Source organism: Schistocerca piceifrons, chromosome 4 (genome assembly GCF_021461385.2).
Source record: "Schistocerca piceifrons isolate TAMUIC-IGC-003096 chromosome 4, iqSchPice1.1, whole genome shotgun sequence".
In the NCBI taxonomy this organism is placed as follows: Eukaryota; Metazoa; Arthropoda; class Insecta; order Orthoptera; family Acrididae; genus Schistocerca; species Schistocerca piceifrons.
The window spans coordinates 597,249,837-597,274,322 of NC_060141.1; the positions used below are offsets into that span (position 1 = coordinate 597,249,837).

General features: G+C 40.3%; 1 protein-coding gene across 1 annotated transcript in view; it reads left to right on the top strand.

The window, feature by feature from the left end:
• The window catches only part of LOC124794907 (uncharacterized protein C6orf132 homolog), a 287,965-nt gene that overhangs the window by 253,322 nt on the left and 10,157 nt on the right, over positions 1-24,486 (top strand). Inside the window, exons 6-7 of the mRNA XM_047258609.1 lie at positions 9,676-9,808; positions 24,225-24,483. Of these exons, the coding sequence (XP_047114565.1) occupies positions 9,676-9,808; positions 24,225-24,483 (392 nt within the window). The remainder of the gene's footprint in view (positions 1-9,675; positions 9,809-24,224; positions 24,484-24,486) is intronic.

Sequence of the window (24,486 nt, forward strand, 5' to 3'; positions counted from 1 at the left end):
GTCCTTAGGTTAGTTAGGTTACTTTAACTAGAGGACTGATGACCACAGCAGTGAAGTCCCACAGTGCTCAGAGGCATTTGCACTAAAAGTTCTGTCTTGCGCCATCAGTCAAAATTTTTGATAAATGCAGACTTACAACTTTCTGTTGCAGACATAGACGATAACTAGTCATCAATCTCTATTCAATTTATTAAAATCAATCAATACCAAATTTGCTCCTCTGTATGAATAGAAGACAGTCGTTTATTACTTTGCGGTTTAGAACCTGGAAACTTTCTTGAGGTTGTTAGTCCTGATACGGTTTCCTATCTGACTGACTCCTCATTCAAAGCAGCATTTCTTACTTTCTTTGGTCATTCATCGTCTGACTAGTTCGATGGGACACGCCGCACATCCTAGCCTTTTACGTTAACCTCTTCATCTCAGAGTAGCACTGGAACCGAGCATTCTCAATTATTTTTTGAATGTCTTCAGTCTCCTCCCGGATTCTACGCTTTACAACTTCCTGTAGTCCCAAGACACGCTCGGACGTCAGTGCGTGTTAGTTCGCCGCTTCCCATACGGAGAGATACACCGGCTCCCGATCGAAACCGCTCCACAGATTCGAGGGGCGTGAGTCGGCCAGCCTCGATTTGATTTATAGGTGATTTCACACATATGTCTAGGTGAATACCGGGCAGGTAACGAAGTCGCGCCTCCATTCGCTAACATTCAGAACTTTCGAATTATTTCACATGAATAACACTACCGCAGACAGGTGGGGTATACATACTCCGTCCCGAGAGGGGGATTTCGTGATGGCGACAGATAGGGTCTCCGGCCACTACCTTAATCAGCAGTATACAATCCATTAACAACAGTGGCGACATTGCGCAGATGTGGTACAAAGGCACGAGAATGAGAAGAAGCAGTGCCCTCTAGTACCATGGAAGTTATTTCCTGCTATCGTAACACTTGTCCTATCATCCAGTCCGTTCTTCTTGCCAATGTTTCCCGTACGTTTCCTTTCTTTGCCGATTCTGCGAAGTACTTCCTCACTATCCGTGTTAAATTTAATAGAAGCTGTAACGCTTAAATAAATTGACGAGTTTTTCAGTGTGGGCAGGAAAATAACTGATGACGACCGATGTAGAGAGGGTATAAATTTCATGCTGGCCACACTCAGAATAGAACTAATGTGACCATTATTGTCCAGGGCGCAAAAGTTAGACACTAGCCTTGGAGCTGCCGACTTCAAAACCTGGTAGAAACGTCCCTGTAGGACAGCCACAGGGTCGACTCAACTTGCTATAAAACTGAGTACGGGGAATAATATTTCCCGCGGATGAAAGGCGGCTTGGCCGAAGGACTCGCCATCCTCTCCTCACTAATGCTGCGGCGAACCTAACACTGTACTCTACTGGCATTTCGGTCAGAAGCCCGCTGAGCGCCAGACACGTAACTTTACATCAAGAAGTTAAGTGTTTGGATGTCCTTCTACGGAAGTGAAACATGGACGACGAGCAATTCAGACATGACACAATTAGAAGTTTTGAAATGTAGAGCTATAGAAGAAAACTAATGATTAAATTGGCAAGTCGGCTCATTAATGAAAAGGTACTGAATGTAACTGGGGAAAAAATAAATTTGACGACTTGACTGTAATGAGGTTTCTGTTCACGGAACATTTCCTGAAATAACGAAGTGTATAGAGTAAAAATTTCGGAAGGGGACCAAGGCTTCACTACCGCTAGCAGATTTTAACGGACATAGGTCGCAGAAGTTACTCAGAGATAAAGAGACCTGAAAAGTAGACTAATATGGAGAGCTCCATTAAACAAGTTGTGGCCTGCACTTTGCCCGCTCACCACTTCCACTAACAAATGAAAACCAGTGAAACTGACACCATATCGTGTTGCCTCCAAATTACCTGACTCGATATTACTCGCAGGTGTGATAGAAGCACTTTGAACGTTAGTTAATCGATGCTAACCATGTGATGTAGGTGAACAGAATGTGCAATACCACAGCTCAGATTTCACTCTTTAAATGTTACATATTCCACATTCAAGATTCGCAAAGCAACAAAGAATGAATATTATGTACTGAAATAGGGAGGATAGAGTCCACTAGTGTCAATTTCAGTTTCACATGAAATCAAGAATAATTTAGAAACCAAGTTACAAAAATATAGTCAATGAATCCGTTATAAGGTTCAGACGAGCAAGAGAGAGAGAGGACCTAGCAGTGAGCAGCAACATTGGCGCATGATGGCGCTTTAAGTAGCTTGCAGGCCGTAGCACCTCTCCGTCTTTTGCCCATGGATGCTGGCGGTTGTGCATGAGGTCCTATGTGATGGACACGGACGCTGCCAGTTGACTGCTCCTCGGCACCTACGAAAGCGACGCTAAGTGACCCGTCTGGCTCCTATTTAAAATGTCGGTTCGTGCAAGCAAACACCGGGCTGTCAGGGTAGACACTATTTTCTGTTGCCACCATAGACGAGCGTTCCTACAAATGGCCGAGTCTGTCTTACAAGCGAGTTCAGAGAGAACACTCCAGATCCGTTAGGCTGTCATTACTTGGCATCTCCTCACCGCTAACTGTCTCTCAGGAATGTATCCCTGGGGTCCTGCATCTGGCGTTCTTCTTCATACCAAGGAGCCTCTCTAACGGCAAACACGATCCTGGTAACCGTCAGTTAAAGCTTGAAAGGCTATCATCATTTGGGTCGTCGTCCCACGTCGACGTGGGGTCGGCCATGCTACTACGAATTTACTAGTGTTAGTTGGCCCTTCCTGTCGCCACCCCGAACCCCCATGGACGGAGTTAGTGTACCTCAGCTGTCTGCGTCTAGTGTAAGCCATGAAATAGAGCGAACGGATTCAAATGTCTGCGAGTCGTGTAACTGAGGCAGAACTTGGGGACCAGCCCGATATTCACCTAGCGGGATGTGGAAAACCGCCTGAAAGCCACATCCAGGCTGACCAAAGTGCCGGCTTTCGTCGTTAATCCGCCAGGCGGATTCGATCTGGGGCCGGCACTCCTACCCGAGTCCAAGAAGCAGTGCATCAGCGCTCTCGGCTACCCTGGCGGTTAGTTAAAACTTGAAAGATGTTGCCTTAAAATTATCCAGGTCGAAACTTACTCCAGTAGAGAGGGAATTATGTTAAGCAGTTTCTGTTTCACTCTCGTCTCGGGGACACACATAAAATCGGAATGCATTATTTTTTTTTTCTTTTCATTTCTAGCTCAATATCTTCATAAATATGTAGTGTTGCACAGTCTTCAGACTTAAAACAACAAGAAGAAAAACTTCTTTTCGTTTTGGATTTATACGGAAATTGTTATGAAACTGAAGTCTGAATCGCAGTAGGTAATCGAATGTAGCGCGAGCACTGAAACGCGCATGCGCACCGACTTCCGGCATGCCTTACTCGTCAAATGACGCCATTTGCGTTGGTACTGCCGCAGTGTGCTGTTTAGTGTCTGTTCAAAATGTTTAAAACAATTGATCAGACCGCCGGCTGTGAAGTACGGTTAGTGATTCGTTCTTGACAGCAAGGATGAGTGTGTGACGCCATGGAGATGAGCGACAGCAAAGGGCGTAGTGGGTGACATCCTTCGAGGACGCACGGGGGAACGTCCACGATGAACCGCAATCACGCCGACCATCAGCAATATCAGAAGATTTTGTCAAAGCCGGACAAAAAGATTCGCGAAGACCGGCGACTAAAAATTTCCACTTTAGCGTTGAAACTTCCCAACGTGGGTCTAACAACTTTGTACAAAATTGTCTCCGAAAATTCGCAAGTCCGCAAAGAGGGTGGACTCTGGTTCCCAAGGCTACTTAGTGAGAAACATAAAATGGGAAGATTGGCTTGTGCTGTTGAATTTTTGGACCATTGTCATAAGGAAGGTCATCAGTTTTAGACAACATTGTCGCAGGGGACGAGGTACAGGTTTCTCACATGAGCCGAGAGTCTAAAAGTCAATCAGTAGAATGTCATCACACCAAATCACCAGTCAAAGTGAAGGAAAAGCAGAGAATCTTAACGCGGAAGGTTACGGCAAATGTGTTTTGGATAAACATAGAGACTTTTAATTAGAGTTCATGCAGTAAGAGACAACAATAAACGCAGCCACATACGGCGTTACCCTGACTCATCTTCAGCTTGCAATACAGGCAATACAGAAGAAGTGAAGTGGCCTTCAGCCGGCCGAAGTGGCCGTGCGGTTAAAGGCGCTGCAGTCTGGAACCACGGGACCGCTACGGTCGCAGGTTCGAATCCTGCCTCGGGCATGGATGTTTGTGATGCCCTTAGGTTAGTTAGGTTTAACTAGTTCTAAGTTCTAGGGGACTAATGACCTCAGCAGTTGAGTCCCATAGTGCTCAGAGCCATTTGAACCATTTGAAGTGGCCTTCTGAGGTCTGAAGTTCGGTTGCTTCATGGCAATGCAAGACCTCATTCTGCCTTGCACTCCCCAAATCTGATCAGATCTTTTGGATGGGATCAGATTGTCCATCCACTGTACAGTCCAGACTGAGCGCCGAGTGATTTTCACTTGTTTCGCTACCTAAAGGAATTCCTCAGCGGCGGAAGAAATAGTAAAAGAGTGGTTATCGTCAGAGGCGGCAGACGACTAAGACTTAAGGATACAGAAACTGTAAAATGCTATGAAAAATGTTTAAACAGACGTGGTAACTATGTAGGAAAATAGAGAAACGACTGAGGAATTAAATAAAAACAGTTTTTTTGAAAAACTCTGTGGTAGTTTGTGTTCTATAAGAAGTCATACCGCACTTTCCGAGTAACCCTCGGAAGCTGTACACCTACAGTGTTTCAGTTTTATTTATTTATCTTTCACTCTTCGCTACTATTCGGGATGATTGCCCCATACTCAGTCAAACTTACAGGCTTGAATTCGTTTCTCTTCTGATTTAACTCTCTACAACGTTCTCTAGTAAGTTAATGACTGTTACCTTAACACATGTTCTGTCATCCTGTCACTTCTCCTTGTTAGTGTTTCCCATATGTACTATTCTTCGCTGATTCTGCGAAGAACCTCCTCCTTCCTTATCGATCCATCCAATTTTCGACATTCTTCAGTAGCACCACATCTCAAACGCTTCGATTTCTTTCTTTTCTGGTTTTCCCGCTGCGCATGATTCACTGCCATGCAATGCTTTACAATATCAGTAACTTCTTCCTCAAGTCTGGGTCTATGTTTGATGCTAATGGACTTCTCTTGGCCAGAAGTGCCCTCTTTTCTGTGCTAGGTGCTTTTTATATCCTTCTTGCTTCGTCCGTCATGGGCTATTTTCCTTCCACGACAGCAGAATTCCTTGATTTCGTCTCATTCTTAATCAAAAATTTTGATGTTAAGCTTCTTGCTGCTCTTATTTATGCTTGTTACCATTACTTTTACCTGTTTCCGGTTGATTGCCAGTTCATTTTCTATCCTCATTCGACTGTTCATTCAATTCATTAGGTCCTGTTGTTCTTCACTTTTGGTGTGGCTAGCAATTCCTTCGGCGTATCTGGTATTGATATCCTTTCATCCTGAATTTTAACCCCACACTTAATCCTTTCCTTCACTTCCGTCAGCCGGCCGGAGTGGCCGAGCGGTTCTAGGCGCTATAGTCTGGAACCGCTCCGGTCGCAGGTTCGAATCCTGCCTCCGGCATGGATGTGTGTGATGTCCTTAGGTTAAGTTAGGTTTAAGTAGTTCTAAGTCTAGGGGGCTGATGACCTCAAATGTTAAGCTCCATAGTGCTTAGAGCCAAATGAACCTTTTTTTTTCTTTCTTTTTTTGTATGGGCACTTAGTTCTTGGTTTACCTATTTTACAATACCCTCTTGATCCTAGCACATCCTGTTGTTGCATATAGCTTACATGAAATTTTTTTTAATGTGGAGCATCTTACACCATTTTACATTGTGGAACATTTTTCGAGGTAGGCAAAGCCTATGAACCTGTCTTGATTTTTATTCCATTATCAACCACAACGTCAGGGGCTACCTCCGTAGTGGCTTTGCAGTTTATAAGTAGTCTAACGCTATTTACTGAATTATCAAACCAGTTTGTTGTTTTGCTTGATTAATATTCAATGGTAATAACTTCATTAAATAGCTTCTCCATTGTGAAGAAGTAGTTAAGCGGCATGTAGTTTTCAGTGTCATGTATGCTGTTTTTCCTTGTCATGTGGAATAATTAAACATTTTCCTTTTCTAGGGTATAATCGTCCTCTGTAGTAATTCCCGAAATAGTTCAACGAGTTACTTTTCATCTTTTTTAAACTGCAGGTTAATGACAACCCCGGACAATCATCATATCAAGGTGTCTTTCCCTCCGAGATGAGTCGCAATTGTGATCTCTTCTGTCTTGCTTCTCCTTCTTTATGTCAGAAGACATCGAATAGCATTGTTTTTAATTGCCTTTCTCTGTTATTAGGGTACATGGAGTAAGTTTATGTGGTGAACAAGTAACATAGGCTTTTCGTAGAGTAGGCCTCTCTCAATCCCTTCTTTCCCTACTTCCATCTTCTTCTTCTTCTTCTCTCTCTCTCTCTCTCTCTCTCTCTCTCTCTCTCTCTCACACACATACACACACACACACACACACACACACACACACACACACACACACGCACGCTTCCTGAGTCGACAACAGAAGAAACACACACATCTTCTGAAGGGGTCAGAAAAACAGCATTTACACATTCGGGATGTTTTGAACGGAATGGGTCCCGTTACTGTCCTTAGTCACATATGAACTACGCAGCAGTCTCGATTTATTTCACAAGCCAAGTGTTTTATGTAGTCGGATATCGTAAAGCGTCAGCTCGAGTGAACTGAGAGCAGCAATAAAATCTTCATTATCGAAGCTTCAGCAAGAAACATTTAATTCTAGGGTTCGTTTATTTTCTTTCCAGTTCTCTGTCAGCCGGTCCCTAGTGCGTCGTGATTCGTTAAAATTATTTTTCGAGAAGCACTATAATATCTGGACAGCACTGGCCGACATCTTCCGGCTTCCATAACAGTGCTCCTTTGTCTAGATGACTTTATATTATTCCAGTCATTAGAATCGTTATTAGTGAAGGAGCGTAGATTGTGTGTGTGTGTGTGTGTGTGTGTGTGTGTGTGTGTGTGTGTGCGCGCGCGCGCGCATGTGTGTGTGTGAGAGAGAGAGAGAGAGAGAGAGAGAGAGAGAGAGAGAGAGTGTGAGTGGGCGGGCCATATTGCTGTATGTCTGTGCATGCGTGTGTGTATAAAGAGGCAATCTAAGCGGGTTGGTAGTTGTATAGTTGCCCGCTTACGTTACTTATGTTGGCCCTACTATATTTGCTGTAAAAATCAGCAACCAAATGAGCAAAACAAACTTAATTTCTTGAACAGTTTCTGACATCTAGAGTTCATCAGAGTTTAGAACTGACGTATCCAAAATACTACTGTAGTTAAAACTGTAATTGCATACTATATGTATCAGCATTGATGGCGCTGTGAACCCCTGATGAGATTCAAAGAATAGTAAAGGGTGACACGCCGCATGGGTAAAAGCATTAAGATGGCGAGAGCCGGTCACCTGTTTCTCAAAGGGTAGCTGGAAGCCCACGTTACTGTCTGGAAAGCTTATTCCACATCATAGATTCTGCTCTACCGTTCTTCACTGTCACGATACATGAACGATACATGTGCCCCTCCGGATAATGGAATACAAACGGTGAACTGTCGGAGCACTAGGTCTGTTTTCTCATTTTCAAGTTTCATATTGGCCTAACCATTGAACAAGGATAGCTGTATTGACTGAAATTCGCATAGTAACATACAGTCGACACTGGAAACAGCTGAACAGAACAAATTGGCCATTTCCGAGTAGGACTTCCGCTCTGAAGTTTCCATACAAACTTGATTATGTATATAGATAAGAGTAATAATTTCGTGTGGCTGAACAGCCTGGTGCCAGTTCTATTCGACGCCACATCGGCGACGTAAGTGTTCCTAATATACACTAGTTGTCCAAATGGGGAAATGGGACTTACAGTTTAAGGCTGAATCTGAGTGTGTTATTTCTGGTGTTTCCTTACAACATTGAGAGGTGATGGATTGATTAAACATAAGACTGAAAAATCCGTTTTCCTTGTATGCACAATACTTATAGATCACCAGATCCAGCATATATTCACATAGTTTTTGATGAGTAAGTTTTAGAATGTCAAAATACGTGACATATATGGCAATATTTTTCAGCTGCATTGATTTATTAGTACAGCTTCAATTATTTATGAAGCTGAAGGATCGTGGACATTAGTATTTGACAAAGATATCTTAGCAGAGGGACTAACAGACAGTTCGATAAAAATGACGAAAACATATTTCTTCATGTAATATAATTGCAAGTTGATATTCGAATTTTTCCGGTATTGTAAAACCTCGCTGCATGACAAATTTCGTGCTTATATATCAATGAGAAGTACCTTATAGATTTTGTTGAGTGAGTTAGTGAGTATAAAAACACGTGACATAAATAGCCATACTGTTTGACTCTACTGACATGGAAGCTTCAACTTTTTACGCCGTCAAGAGACTATAGGCCGTAATATCTGATCTAAATTTCAACTTATACAACTACGTTTCTGAGAGAAAGAGTTCGTAACAGTTGGACGGAGAGACTGACAACACAAGGAACCTATAAGGTTTCCGGTGTTTGCTAACTGAGTTGCGGAACACACGGAACGAGATATTATCAAAGAAAAGCATTTATTTACAATAGTCATAACAGCATTTCAGAATGCATTTAAAAGCTATGACCTAATAGTGACAATCATCGTACTGTGTAAATACAAAAGCTGCAAGTGGTGACATAAAGTTCCTGTTGTTCTGTTAGCATAATTATTTATATATCGTTTTCTTGTGTCATAGGAAAATGAGAGATGACCTGTTGAAGAGGATTGTAGTGAATTTATTACAATGTGTCTTCCTGACATAGACTTGAATGTCCTACGGGTGTTAGGTAAACTTACATCAGGGTGGCTACGAGTTTATTAAAACCTCACTACCCTTGACTTGGAGCCCAAAGTCTGAACCACTCCAACCTCTCTCTAGGTGCTGCTGATATAGGTGACGTTGTGGGGGTGTGTGGAATGCGGTGCGAAGTCACCGTTTTAGGAATGAAAATTACCGCCGACCTGTCGTATATTTTGTAAAATTTCTGGGAGACGTCACAAGATGTCTGGCAAGTCATTAATAATGCATGCTGTTGAACACCAAATGGTGAAATGAGTAATAATCGCAATGAAGAAACATAAATGACAGTTGTTGTATGATCTACAAATTCCGAAATAATTCTCTCAAAGACTGTTCAAATTCACCAACACTACTGAAAACACCAGATTGTAAATATTAAAGGGCAATTTTAAGCATATGGACAAGGTAATTACTCATAGGAAACTCGAGTAACTTTCATGAAGAAGAATCAAATAGCCTCCAAATCCGCTGTGAAGAAAATTAAAATGGCTGACAGAGATAATTGTTTTAATTTTTATTTTAAATCATCAATAGTCGTAGATCCAGATAACAGTCGCATATGGATGACTTAAGATTTAAGATTTTATATTATGCTCTGAAAAATTCGTTTTAGTAAATTAAGAGTGAATTAGAGCAATAAACACTGGACACTGACACTTCTGTTCCAGATGATCGACATGAAGCCGAATGTTGTCTACCCAAATGGCTATAGGGGTCCTGAGGAGCCAACGGTATTCATCTGTTCAGATCCCTACAGCAAAGAAGAACTGTACAACCCCGTCTACCAGGAGCTGTCGCCAGGTATATTTAAGCACTTGAAGCCACCGCTTGCTGCAGCGAGAGTTTAACTGATGAATACCTCATCATGACCATTCAACCTTTACAACCACGCATGGATTGCTATGGTCTTTCAGTCGATTTATGCTTTGTGAAGCTCTTGCAGATTTTTCTATTTAAATGTTACCAATCCTTCCTCACTTTGTTATAGGTATTAAGTGTTGTAATTTTTCTTTCCTCTTAGAATGAGTTTGAAAGACCAACACCAGAACCGTAATGTTGTTAACATTGGCCGCGATCTTCCTCAGTTGCTCTTCAGTTAGGTTTGTCTAGTGGATAAGGACAAATATTGTCTGCCGTTTGCAATTAACTTTTGCAAAAGAGGAAAATACTGGTTCCTACCTACAGGGTTTAATGTGAACTGTATCTGCAATAATTGTGACATAACGGAAATATCTTTCAGCCAGAGATCATATCTGCAGTGGTAGTAACAGTGGTCGTTCGTGCCCATCAAATGTCGTTCGTTACTTCAGTAGAAGAAGTTATTCTACACAGTGTTTCAGTGACTCAGCTACACAATCATGAGTCCGGTGTCAACATGGATGATCTGGCATTCAACCACTGATATTGGGAGTCCAGATGGAATACCCAGAACTAAAAACATCAGTGTGTATTGAGAATAACAGAGCTCATGGGGAAGAATCAGATTCAGATCTCTCGAAATGTAGATTTTGTCTCGCTTCTCCTATATATCTTCACCAGGAGACTGCCACAAAATTACAGCAAACACTAAGAATAACTACTATCTAAAAAACTGTAAATCACAAGTTATTTGCATTTCAATTTAGTTCTTCCCGTGTTTTCTCTATTTGTCTCAACTTTATCTGTCGCGCTTGGAATAGTAAATAAGTGACAAAACATGCGTGATTGAGCTCCCTATTTGCAGCGTTTACTCATCACGGCTTTTGTTTTTTTTCTCTTCATAATTGCTAGTTGCAAGGATAATGAACATGATTAAATTTCGTTCTGGGTCTTCCGCTGATTATTCAAATCGATTTTAGGCTACCGACACCCATTAAAGCATTTAACATGTAAATTTGGTTGCTTCCTCATATTTATAAAGGAGCAACATCAAATAATAACCTATTATTAGGTTATGCACCACCGATTCTGTTCTTTTGTTTGAGAATTACCACATGTCCGTATTTCTGTCAGCTGTCTCATTCCATCGCAAGGACACACCTGAATTAGCAAATTTATTTAATTTCTGTAAATATTTTCAGCACTTCGATATGTAAAGCATTTACTTAGAATTCGTATGACTATTTCGAACCCGAGATGGGAATGCAGTGTTTCTTCCCTATTGTTCAATCTGTACGTCGAAGAAGCAATGGTGGCAATAAAAGATTAGTTCGACAGTTGGATTAAAATTCAAGATGAAGGAATAATAACGATTAATTTCACCTATGACCTTACTGTCTTTAGTGAAAGGACCTTTGAGTGGATTGGGCAGTCTATTCAGTCTATACAGTCAAAGACTAAACCGCAGATAAACGAATGCAGAGATGGAACTAACGATTAACTCAACTAAAACTGTAGGCTACGAAGTAGATGGAGTTAAGGATTCTGCTATCTTGAAAGCAAAAAGCACTTGGCGGACGAAGCAAACATCAGACGAGTATAGTCAAAGACGGCAGTATCCGCCACAAGAACTCCACTAGATCAAACATGAGCTTTAACTTGAAGAAGAAATGGCCGAGAATGTGCATTTCGAGTGCAGATCAGAACGAAAGTGTTTCATTGACAGTGGGGGAACAGGAAAGGAAAAGAATCGAAGCATTTGAGATGCGGTGATATAGAAGGGAGTTGAAAGATGTCCAGCAAGTAACTGAGGTCATGGTCAGCATGTCGCCAACGTCAGAAACGGTGCATATTAGTCTGACATCAGTCTCCTAAAGCATATGCCACAAAGCTAATATTCACATAGTAAACTTAAATTGCAACTAACATGCAGTACTGCGGAGGTGACTGAAATGGAAGTACCCAGTTCTGCAAATGGCAAACAGAGTTTTCTTTAGCACAGAAACGAAGAGAAACGTTATACACCGAAGAGCAAACAAACTGGCACATCCGCCTAATGTCGAGTAGGGCCCCCGCGAGCACGCAGAACTGCCGCAACACGACGTGGCATGGTCTCGACTAATGTCTGGAGTAGTGCTGGAGGAACTGACACCATGAATCTTGCACGGCTGTTCATAAATCCGTAAGAGTACGAGGCGATGGAGGTCTCTTCTGACCAGCACGTTGCAAGGGATCTCAGATACGCTCAATAATGTTCATGTCTGGGAAGTTTGGTGGCCAGTGGAAGTGTATAAACTAAGAAGAGTGTTCCTGGAGTCAGTCTGTAGCAATTATGAACGTATGGGGTGTCGCGTTGTCCTGCTGGAATTTCCCAAGTCCACAATGGACATGAATGGGTGTAGGTGATCAGGCAGGATGCTTACGTATGTGCCACCTGTCAGTGTCATATTTAGACGGATCAAGGGTCCCGTATCACTTCACACGCTCGAGACCATTACAGAGCCGCCACCAGCTTGAACAGTCCCCTACCAACATGCAGGGTCCACGGATTCATGAGACTGTCTGCATACCCGTACACGCCCATCTCCTAGATATAATTAGAAACGAGACTCGTACGGCCAAGCAATATGTTTCCAGTCATCAACGGTCCAATACCGGTGTTGGCGGGCGCAGGTGAGGCGTAAACCTTGTGTCGTGCAGTCATCAAGCGTACACTATTGGGTCTTCATCTCCGAAAGCCCATATCGATGATGTTTCGTAGAATGGTTTGCACGCTGATCCTTGTTGATGGCCTAGCTCTGAAATGTGCAGCAATTTGCGGAAGGGTTGTACTTCTGTTACGTTCAACGATTATCTTTACGTCGTTGTTGGTCCCCTCCTCGCAGGATCTTTTTCCGGCCGCAGCGATGTCGGAGATTTGATGTTTTACCGGATTCCTGATATTCACGGAACACTCGTTAAGTGGTCGTACGGGAAAATACCCACCTCACCACTACCTCGGAGATGCCGTGTCCCATCGCTCGTGCGCCGACTGTAACACCACGTTCTAACTCACTCTTGATAACCTGCCATTGTAGCAGCAGTAACTGATTTAACAACTGTTTGTATCTTGTACAGCCGTTGTCGACCACAGCACCATATTGTTCCTGTTAACATGTCTGTGTATTTAAGTACTCATGCCTATACCAGTTCCATTGACGCTTCACTGTAATAGCGTGTAGTTTATTGACGCTAGACTGTGTTTAATTTGCTACGTTAAAATGTAATCTTACCTGTATGGTTAAGCCATGGGTTGTTGAAAGGAACCATATGCAACGAACCGAATTCCCTTCCTTCCATATACTCACAAAAGGCTCCACACCCTCCTACTCTCTCATCGTTATGCATAAAAGAAACAGTGCACGTTTTCATTGCGCTCCAGAGCACGAAACAGTAGCAGTTCAGACACAGCTCTTCTCCAACGAGAAAATACTGCAAAGGAGACTATAGTAGCTGGCACAACTTGCCCCAGAGGCCCTCATAAACTCGGCTCGATATACGTGGGACTATTTGCTTAATGGACAATGCAGTTTCAATGGAATTTATGCATAAATAACATTACATATACACATGTTTTTGTTGGTAATCTGGCTCATGTACTGTGCATCATCAGTCTCTTTTCCATTTAACAAAATGGAGGTTCTGATGAGTTCGTGTACTCGTAATGTGCCAGTAGCACTACAGTGGGAAGGCCGACACAGCACCCAGAATTAATACCAGGGGTCTGTGCCCGAACGAAGCCCTGGCGTTACTTTTGTGCGTCTGATCACAGAGCTCCAATTAATTACTTGGAGCAAAAAACCGATGGCAGCAATTACGCGTTTATTAAGAGAGCAGTGATTAATTGGTACTACCTACACGTCAGTCTGGCTCAGCCGTCCATTTCTCCTCTGTGGGAACAGAGGATGTTCTAGAAATAAACATCTGAGATCGACGTGCTGCACGTAGGCACTTAGCATGGTTTTCTGGAACGTAACATGATTGTAAATTGCTAAGTACTATAAACAGTACAAACAATTAAAATACTTTAAATGTTTTCCAATTTTCATCGCTATTGAGCGAAACCTGTGTAATTTAAGAATTTTGTTCTATTTAACTTACCAGTGCTGAACCGTCACTTCCTCTCTCATTGTCGCAACACTATACTGTAGTCTTCTGATTTAGGGACTCGTAGCACGCTAGGGTTAACGCATTAACGCTTAAAATTCTTTTGGGTTATTCGTTGTTTGATTTACATATTAACAATAACGATTGTATGCTTACATGTAATTACGAGTATGTATTTATGTTGAGGATTTAATTAAATGAGTTACTTTGTCCTTTGGAACTACTGTGTGAGACGCAACAGTTCCACCGAATGAGAACTGGCTGGGATTACATATTTCAAGCATGTAATTTTATATTATTTGGGCAGTTTATCGATTATGGACCACGACAACCTTAATTTAGTTTCCGGTGCCTGTTAATTTTCCTTTGACCCACCTACCTTTCATCAATTCGTCCTGTCTAGCATGACGTTTACCTGCTTCGTTCTCACCAGATGACCGTTCCCTACCTTCGAAAGTCCAAAAAGTGACAACGACTTTCCTGAAGGACTCTTGGTGCTTCTCGTCTTTTAGATTTAACGTAACAGTGCTCTATCATGAAAGAGTTTCTGAATCGAAGACGCTTCCAGTCCTCTTGACGTTGCCCATGTGTTTTACATAATCTCAGAAGTGAACTCTGTGTGTAGGTCTTGTACTGGGACAATCTTAGTAAATTTTATTTCGAATTACACATCCTGTTTATGTAATTTGAGTCAAAAATATTGTGCGTGGTATATCTACACTTACGTTCTACTTCAGCAAACATTATCAACACCCTGATATTTGATTCTGCTTCGCGAACCCATAGTGCTATTGGAACGCCGTAGCTGTGCCACTAAAATAACAGTTATAAAAAATTATCTCTGAAAGGAGTCATTTTGTTGAAAGCCAAGTCAGTTATCCTTTTTTGTTTATAAGTTAAAAGCGGTATGTTTCACGTTTAATTATCTGAAAAATGGTCCAATTCTGCCGAAATCGGTCGTAACAGTTAATGAAACGTGATCTAGACTGCTTATTGCTTTATGAAGAAATTATTTATGTAATTTTCTCGACGAAGTCAAAAGAAGAGGAAATTTCTAATGCGAGAAGGAAGATATTAAACAGAAGGTGAGAGTTACGATCACATGAAAATATTAACATGATAGAATGTTCAGCATTAAAGAAAACTGTTTGGAAATGTCTCCGAGCATATATGAAAAGATTCAGAATCATTTGGTACGAGACCCAATCGAAACCTACAATATTGTAGTGAAACCAAAGCAGAAATTTACGTTTGTTGAATATTACATCTCTTCAGTTAGATTGGCATTTACTAGTAACAAAGAGATAAACTGTAGAAACTTAAATGAGTGTATAAACAAAGAAATGATTCAGAAATGTAATAACAGATGAGACGAATAAACCACTTCGTGGAATGAAGAGAAGGAAGATCCTAGAGATAATGATATTTCAATACAAATGACTCAAAACGGAAAAAATTAATACAGAAAAATATCTACATAAAATGTCTGCGAAGAAATATATTTCCCTGAATTCGACCATCATTCCAGTTCATAAGAAGGGAGACAGAGCCATTTTTTTTATTTTTTTTTTCTATCAGCCTACTCTTCATGACATATTCAATTTTAACTTACATTATCACCAAAAACACACAAAAAATCGATTTTAAACATGAAAGGAGCTAGCTGGTTTCAGAAGTTAGAATAGTCCAGTGGCCCGCGAGTGGACTTACAGAATTACAGAATGTGAAAGAACTACCATTTCACCTGGTATTCATAGATTAGGAGTATGCTATCGATCTGATTTCAGCAGAGTCTCTACTAGCAACCACTGGAGGAATAAAACATTAACTCTGTCTGTGCTAGTGTACTGAAGAATATGAAGTAGATGATGTAACTCCAATTTGCCTCTTCAGGATGATATTAACCAAATTAGTGATTGAAACAGGCGTGAAGCAAGGAGATTCCATAGCAGCAACACCATTCTCAGCAGTCTTCGAGGAACTGTTCAGACCCCTAAGCTTTTTTTTTAAAAAAAAAAAAAAAAAAAAAAAAAAAGCATGCTAATTTTGTACATCTCAGTGTTTGGGCGATGATTTTGTGCTCTTTGCCACTAGGATAAAGTTAAGAAACAAATTGAGGAATTAAATAAAGCAAGCTAAGCGGAAATATGTACAATAAACACAAGGGGGAAAAAGAATGGGATTTAATAATATTGAAGTTCCAGTCGTGTGTGTGTGTGATGGTTGGTTGGTTGGTTTGGGGAAGGAGACCAGACAGCGAGGTCATCAGTCTCATCGGATTAGGGAAGGATAAGGAAGGAATTTGGCCGTGCCCTTTGAAAGGAACAATCCCGGCATTTGCCTGGAGCGATTTAGGGAAATCACGGAAAACCTAAATCAGGATGGCCGGACGCGGGATTGAACCGTCGTCCTCCCGAATGAGAGTCCAGTGTCTAACCACTGCGCCACCTCGCTCGGTCTGTGTGTGTGAGAGAGAGAGAGTGGATGTCATCAGTCTTCTGATTGGTTTGATGTGTCCCTCAAGGAATTCCTTTCTGTGGTTCCATACTCTTCATCTCAGTGTAGCAGTTTCTCTCTATGTCCACAATTACTTGTTGGATATGTTCCAACCTCTGTTTTCCCCTACAGTTTTTACTCTGCAGAGGTTCATCTATTGCAGGGGTTACCAAACTTTTCCTCTGAAGGAACACTTTGAGAATACTGGTAACTTGATGGAATACTTTACTTTGATGGTTAAGAGAATTTTTAAAAAACGAGGAAAATTTGTTCTACTCATCGACTACTTCAATTTCAAATCATAACTAAAACACAGGAATCATAATAAAATTAGAAAAAATACAATTAGTACCGTCAGGATGTCGAAAAAAGCGCCTCGATATTAATAGTTTTCAGCGGACCACCTTTTATTTACTTCCTGAGTAACAACGTGTTACGCGGAACACAGGCTGGAAAAATCGGCCTTGGTATCATTGAAATTATTCCCTGATGTTCGACACATGTCATATCATCCAGTCCCTCCTTCTTTGCAATGTTTTTTTATATGTTAGTTATTTGCCGATTCTTCACCTAATTTTTAATCTCTTTCTACAGCACATCGCTATTGCTTCTATTCTCTTCTATTCTGGTATTCCTACAGTCCGTGTTTCGCTTCCAGATAATGCTACGCTCGAGACCCACATTCTCAGAAACTTTTTCATCAAATGAGGGTCAATATTTGATGCCAGAAGACTTCTTTTGACCTTAAGAGCTCTCTTTGATCCTCCTAGTCCGCATCTTATGTCCTCCTTGCTTTTTCTGTCAAATGTTATTTCGCGACCATTGTAGCAGAATTCCTTCTCCCCGTGTATTTTGTGGTCTCTAATTTAGATGGTCAGTTGCTCACGATACTGACTTCTCCTGCTTCTCATTACTTTCGTCTATCTTCAGTTTACCTTCAGCTCAATTCTGTGCTCGGTAGACTGTTCATTCCATTCTGTATGACCTGTAGTTTCTCTTCGCTTTCGCTGTTGAAAGCAGTGTGAGCAGTAAATTTTACCACTGAAATTCTTTCACCTGTAATTTATAATTACTACTCCTTCTACTCTAAGTGCTAATTTATTAAATAGACAGAAAATTAATCAGCTACTAACTTTGTACTATCCCGTTACAGTATGCTGCTAATTCGATGACAGGTGATCTTTACTACAGTTCTTACATACAAAAAACGCTGCCATCAGTTCTTTATTATTCTCTTTACGTCTGTTCTAATAATAACTAGCTGCACTGGTAAACAACTTCACGGTTCCTTTTCAGTGTCTCATGGTTCCCCATGCTAATAAGACCGGTATACAAACACACACTCACACATTCATCCTACACAGCGTAGCACAAATACAAAATGACGAAGTCCAGTAATATTATTCACGTGGGTAAACGATGTAGTTAGTCTTGAGTACTGGACAGTGTATTTATTTAAATTTAAATTTAAATAGTGCCACAACAAGTCATTGTTATTGTGCAGATTCCATAATATGACATTACATATTTTTAATCTGTTCTGAATCTTTTGAAGCTTTACATAAAAACTTGAGCACTGTTAATTTTATTTGCACTGAAACTATATGTTAAGTAACTGTGAGAATATCATTGTGGTTAAGTACACAGACTTCATGTAATCATCATGTGGATTTATTCTAGCAGTTACTGAAATGTCAGTTTTATTTAACCTTTGTTATGTAGTTTGTTCTTTAAATAACTGTGTACATATTTCAACTGTATCTCTAGCGAATTTCGACCTGTATTTTCATTTTCACACCGCTCAGTATTTATGATGTCTTATCTCCTGAACAATGTGTCGTCTAGTGATATAATTTTGTGACTACTGTCTGGAAAATGTGTCGCGAATACAGTTCCTAGTAAAGTAGTAAGAAATTAAAACCTCATGCCTGAGGCGGCAGTTTTATTGCATAAACAGTGAAAATACTGTAAACGACAAACATTTCTCCTTTCATGATTTTTGCGGAGGTTGTCAATGAGAATAAGTTTCGTAAAGGTTTGTTGCAGGTCAGCAAGTTCTCTCATTCTCAAATACTGCATTAATGAAGTCTGCGTATACATACGTCGCGAGCTACCCTTCTTTCTCACCCCTACCCTCAGCCCTTTGATTAGTAGGTTTTTCTTACCCCAGCAGCGATACTTTCCAGACACTAAGAGGTAAGTATATCATGTTTGATTGAAATCGGTCCATTGGTTTAGGAGGAGATATGGAACAAACTTACATACATACATACACATTTTTATAATGTCTATAGATTTCTCCTACTTTCCTGATAATTGCAAATATCTCGAAACATTACAATGCTTTTAGAAATCCTGTGAACGTGTCTTGTGTTTTCTTAAGTGTTGTATCCATTATCCAGCGCAACGTCAGATTTGCCTCTCTGGTGCCTCCTGAAGCAAAACTGATCCTCACCTGAGAGATCCCCTGCTGTCTGTTGTTGTGAATATTATTCGTGTCAACAAAGGTGCAAGAGCTGAGCGGTAAGCCTCGCAAATAAATTCCCTAGATATCTCTGGAATTATGTGGACGATATTTTTTGGGGAATTCTGATGGTATGTCTCCAGTCTTGTAGATTATGTACACCAGGTTTAACAGTCATTTGGGTGACACTTACTCAATTTTCGAAACTCCAAAGAAATTTTGTCAGCGCATTCTACCTTATTTGATTGAAAGTAGGCCAAGGCTCTGCCTATGCTACTGGATCTTTGGTTTGTTACGTCTTCCAAATCAACTCCCATTTTTTTCTTTCATGTCAGAAGATAGTTTCTGCCACTCGTAAATACCTTCACTCTATTCTTTCCTTTCCACCTATCCGCTACCTAATATACGTTCAGCGGTGGAATTCCTCCTGCAGTGTTTTGCTTTTCATTTCAACTATGATTGGTTTAACATTTCAATGCGTTGAACAGTTTATAATTTATTTTACGATTTCTTTACATTTTTCGTGCAGGCAGTTCGCCGTAGCTTCCCAGCAGTTCCTATTTATTTCGATCCTAATGGATTATACTGCTGCGTTCCCTATTTTCCTGATCATATTTTTACTTCCATCATTTGTGCATCAACTGAAGTATTTGTTATGTTACACAAGATTTCTACCCAGTGACCTTGTTGCACCTACGTTTCTCTGACCAACGTATGTGACTGGCCTTTTCACATATGTCAGTTCCTCTTCAAGCGAACTTCCTGCTACGGTATTCATTATCGCAGTATCTACAGCCACTGAGAACTTCAAACGCTTGTCTTTATTCCTCAGAACTTCAGGATCCACATATTTATACCTGTATTCTCCCTGATGATTAATTTAAATTCACTTAAATTCAACCAACCCATCAAAATTACTGAATTGTGGTCTGGGTTTACATCTTCTCTTGGGTGTGCCTTACAATCAAGTATCTGATTCTGAGATCTCTGCCCCACTGTACTGTATTCTGGTTCGTATCTTTTCGTGTCTTCAGGCCTTTTCTAGTATACTTTTTGTTCTTGTGATTTCTGAACAGGTTGTACGTTATTGTCAGCTGATGTTTACTGCTGACGTCTGCTGTTCTCCTCTCATTCTTACTACCGAAGTCATGTTCTCCGATAACACTGTAATCAGTTTTTTCCCATTTCACTGCGTTCCTATCTCCCCTGATGATTAGGTTATCATCTCCTTTTACGTACTCAGCCTCCCGTTCAGGGTCATCATATACTGTCTCTGCCCCTTCCCCTTCTGCTTGTGATGTTGGCAGTTACACCTGAATTATTGTTGTTGGCGTTGATTTACTGTCGGTTCTGACGATAACAATCTTGTTTCTGAACTGTTCACAGTAACTTTATCACGACTGTACCTTCTTATTCGTAACGGATACTACTTCTGTAATATCGTCTTCTGCTCTTACTGATATCACCGTATTTATCCTTATCCCCTTTCCATCTTACATCACTGACTCTCACTGTATTTGTCTAGACTGACCCCTGCCATTTTCCTATTCATATTTTCTATGTTCCCAAGCACATTCGAACTTCTGACTTTCCACGCTCCGACTCGTTACAGTCCTACTTGAGGTTAAAAATGCAAGAAAACATGCAGGAGTATTTATTGTTGCATATGGCTCAAGAAATGTAATGCATGAGTCAGGCGAGACTTTTATCAAGTTGTGGTTGTGAAACGGCTGATAATGGTAAATTATGGATTGGTAAATAACTGCCTGCATTTATATAGCCCAAGTTCACTAATTTTGTCCTCCAAAACAGATGTAAACATAATGTCAGTTACAAAAAAAACTGTAAGCAATGGAGATTTCAGAACCACTGCAATGATTGTCATATACTCTCTGTACGTCATTAAAAATGCAGCAAAATTAGTACTTTCCCATGAATTTGGCAAAAAAATCCAATTGTGATGTTATGTTTCATTGATATCGATACACCGTTAAGGGTGCTCTGGTTTCAGTGTATCTACGAGAGGTTTATCGAATTTCTACTACCCGTCTGAAAAATAGCATAACAGAAACGTACAACATACAACTATCTCCAACAGCAGCGGGAAGAATGTGCAACAAATGTCGTGCACGCTGTCAGTCCGCCTAATTACTGAAATCAGAGATTAGTATTCTTGAGAGAGTCTTATTACTTGTAGTGCACCTCTGGAATGAGTAGACCCCTTTCGTTTATTTGGACATTGGTTAAAATGTAGCACTCTGTCATCTGATACTCGTAAAATATTTCCTCACATTTCTTAACTTACCTCACACGCCCCCTTCTTCTTCTTTCTATCTACCTGACTGAAAACAAGGAATTTTTGTTTTATGAATAATTTCTTTGCTAATCTAGTTAAACACTATACGTTACGGCACATAAGGTCACTAGTGGTCGTACCATAGTTTGAAGGCGTTCGACTCGGTGGTACCTGATTCAGATCTTGAAATTGTAAGAAATTTTCTTCTTCAAAATTAGAAAGAACAACAAACATGGAGAAGTGAAATTCCCTTGTCGTGACATTCCGCGTCGTATCTGAGGATAAATTCCAGATCTCTGCACCTTGCCATGGGGAGTAAGGACGTAACACTATTGAGGTCAGATAAAGATGTTGATCAGCTGTGCAATTAGAGAGGCTGGTAGCAGTGTTTTTAATAACTCTCTTTAATTATTGATATCTCCTAACTGCTCACAATATAGTTTTCTGTTGCTTTTATCTAAAACCATGCAACATTGAAGAGGACATTTGTTATCTTCATTGTGTGTTAGCTCTCGGTATCTCCCAGGTGTCTCCCATCTGACCATTAGTTAACTAGTGTTAGTGTGTCTTTGTCAAATCTGTCAGCTTTATAAACTTCTGTTCATATCTGTTTTCTTTTTCTTCCTTCACAGTTTGGTAATTTTCGCTGTTGTTTCTTGGATGAGTTAACTTCTTCTCGGGATTTAAACGCAGACATATTTTTCTGTTAGAATATTACTAAACTCATTAGTCAACAACTTTGTTAGGAGAAAATAACAATATGTCAATAGTCTGACGTTACTTTAATTCCATGTATCCATCGCTATCCTGTTATGATATTCAGCAGATGTTTTGTGTACACTATATTGTAATTTTGTGATGATGTCTGGATAGATAGAAGAGAGAACGTAGAGGGTGCTTTAATACCTGGCGAAATAAATGCATAAACTATTTTTTTTCATTTTACTCGTAATTACTTGGTCAGCATTTAATGGTAGTTCGACCTATATTGGCTGGTAAGCTGCCTGCTTTTAGAATCCAAAATAACTGAAACATTAATAAACTGAATATTTTATAAACAAAGTATCATTTCAAGTCGAACAAGAAACAGATATTGATAAATGTGACAAGTGAAAACTGTGTCAATTCTAGAGCTTAAATATGAGGTTGCCAACTTTGTGCAAATGTGTTAATGTGATGAATGTTTAAAGATAAATATGTAAAAGCTTTATGGTTGAAGAAGCAAAATCATAATTAGATCGTACAATGATATAACTCTGTACATACTTTTAGTGGTATTTGTGGAAGGTGTCTACAAAGTGGTTAGCGAATACAGATAGACAGTACATAAATAATAAATTATAACGTCGTGCTTGATGCTAAAGTTTTACCAAATAAACAACGATCATTTACACTGCGTTCAACTGTCTTATTTTAATTTCTTTGTGGGGCTGTAAGTGAGAAACGTTTGGAGAAAATTTGAAATTTTATTTAAAGTTTTTTGTAAGTCATTAAGTACCATCATTATCAAACGCTAAATGAATCTAGGTAATTTGCGGCCAGCCGTTTGCACTTCAAGACACATACACAGTTACTAAATTTAACACTTGACTTTTTGTGTTAAACATTTAACGTAAGATTATGCTTCCTAATGTATGGATTATGACAGTATTTTAAATTTTTGAATACGGACCATAAATATATGAAATATTGAAAATCATACTGTGGTTGCCTCTGCAAGCTGATAGATACGTAATTTGCTACAAAGCAGGATGAATGTTTCAGCTATTTAATTTAGCTACATGGATTGTTGAAAACAAGTTAATAATTTGTGTCCTATTAGGGTTAACATAAAACTGAAGACTTCGATTCAACAAGCAGGTGTGACTGAAGCTTCAACAGTAATAATAGTTCGGATAATGGAGGAAGATGTTGAAAAGGGTGACAAGTGTTTTCTTTTTTCTTCGACCAGTCCTTTGTTCTTCCTCCTTACTCATGTGCTCCTCCTTACACACCGCTTTATTTTTCTAAATCTGAGGTATCGTTACTGTAGAATATTTGCTACTTCCTCACTGCTCACGTATGGACCTTGCAATACCAGATTGATTACGATGTTTGAGTTCGATACCAACACTTAAAATATTATCAATATCGTGATAAAGTTGCAACAAAGATTTCCATACCGATGGTATGGCAAGATACTGATAACTTTTCTGCGTTTTTAAGATATTATTGAAAAGAAAAGTATTTATTTAGCATGTAAGGTGAACTATGGGAAATAGACTATCATTACTTGCTCGTATACTTGAGAATAAAATTAAATACATACGGAAGTGTAAAGGGCAAACAATTGCAGTCAAATATAAGAATTTAGTCGTTGCCAAACCTTTCATGATACACATACTTCGCATTACGAAAATTTTTTTGTAAAACAGATGCGCTGACTTAGAGCTATGTATCAAAGATAAGGCTAAATAGGAAGATTTGCATGAAACAACGTAGGCATAAAATCGAATAAAATCGTTAGCAGTAAAGGAATCACAAACTAAAATGTTGGGCTTAACGTAAACTTCATGTTACACAAATTTACGGAGACTACAAGCTAAACTATTATTCTAATTAGAACTTATGTGTAGTTGACCTACTCTGTTTCTGACACGCTGCCTAGGAAAACAAATTTCATTGTTGGGTGGCTGTAACTTCAAATTTTGAGAAAAGACAAAGTGATTATGTTTCTTATTAGCCAAAGGAACTCTTCCATCATCTCTGTATTCCAAGTAAAATGATCTTCATGCCTTCCTATTGTTCTAAGAATTTCATTATCTTGTCTCACACCGTTCGATACTTACATTATTGAAAATCTGGTACTTCTTTCGATACTGTGAAATTATCCAGCATTTGAGGTCGATACAAGTATCTTAAATACACTTAACTCGTGTCTGTATTATCGGAATGTTCCCATGTGCATCTGATTGCAGTGTCGACGGAGCGCGGAGAGTCTGACCTGGAGAGCGAAATTCCGGTGTCGGAGGACGACTTCGCTGAGGACGAGTTGAGCCTGGGCGAGGTCGGTCCACGCCGCCACCACCACCCGCATGGTGCCCACCAGCACCAGCACCACCCCGCCCAGGGCCACCATGGGCGCGTTCCGCCCCCACCTCCCCCGCACAGGCGGGCGCCGCCGCCTCCACACCCGGCTCTCGCCGCTGGCGTGCCACCAGTGCCCTTCCACAACAGGTC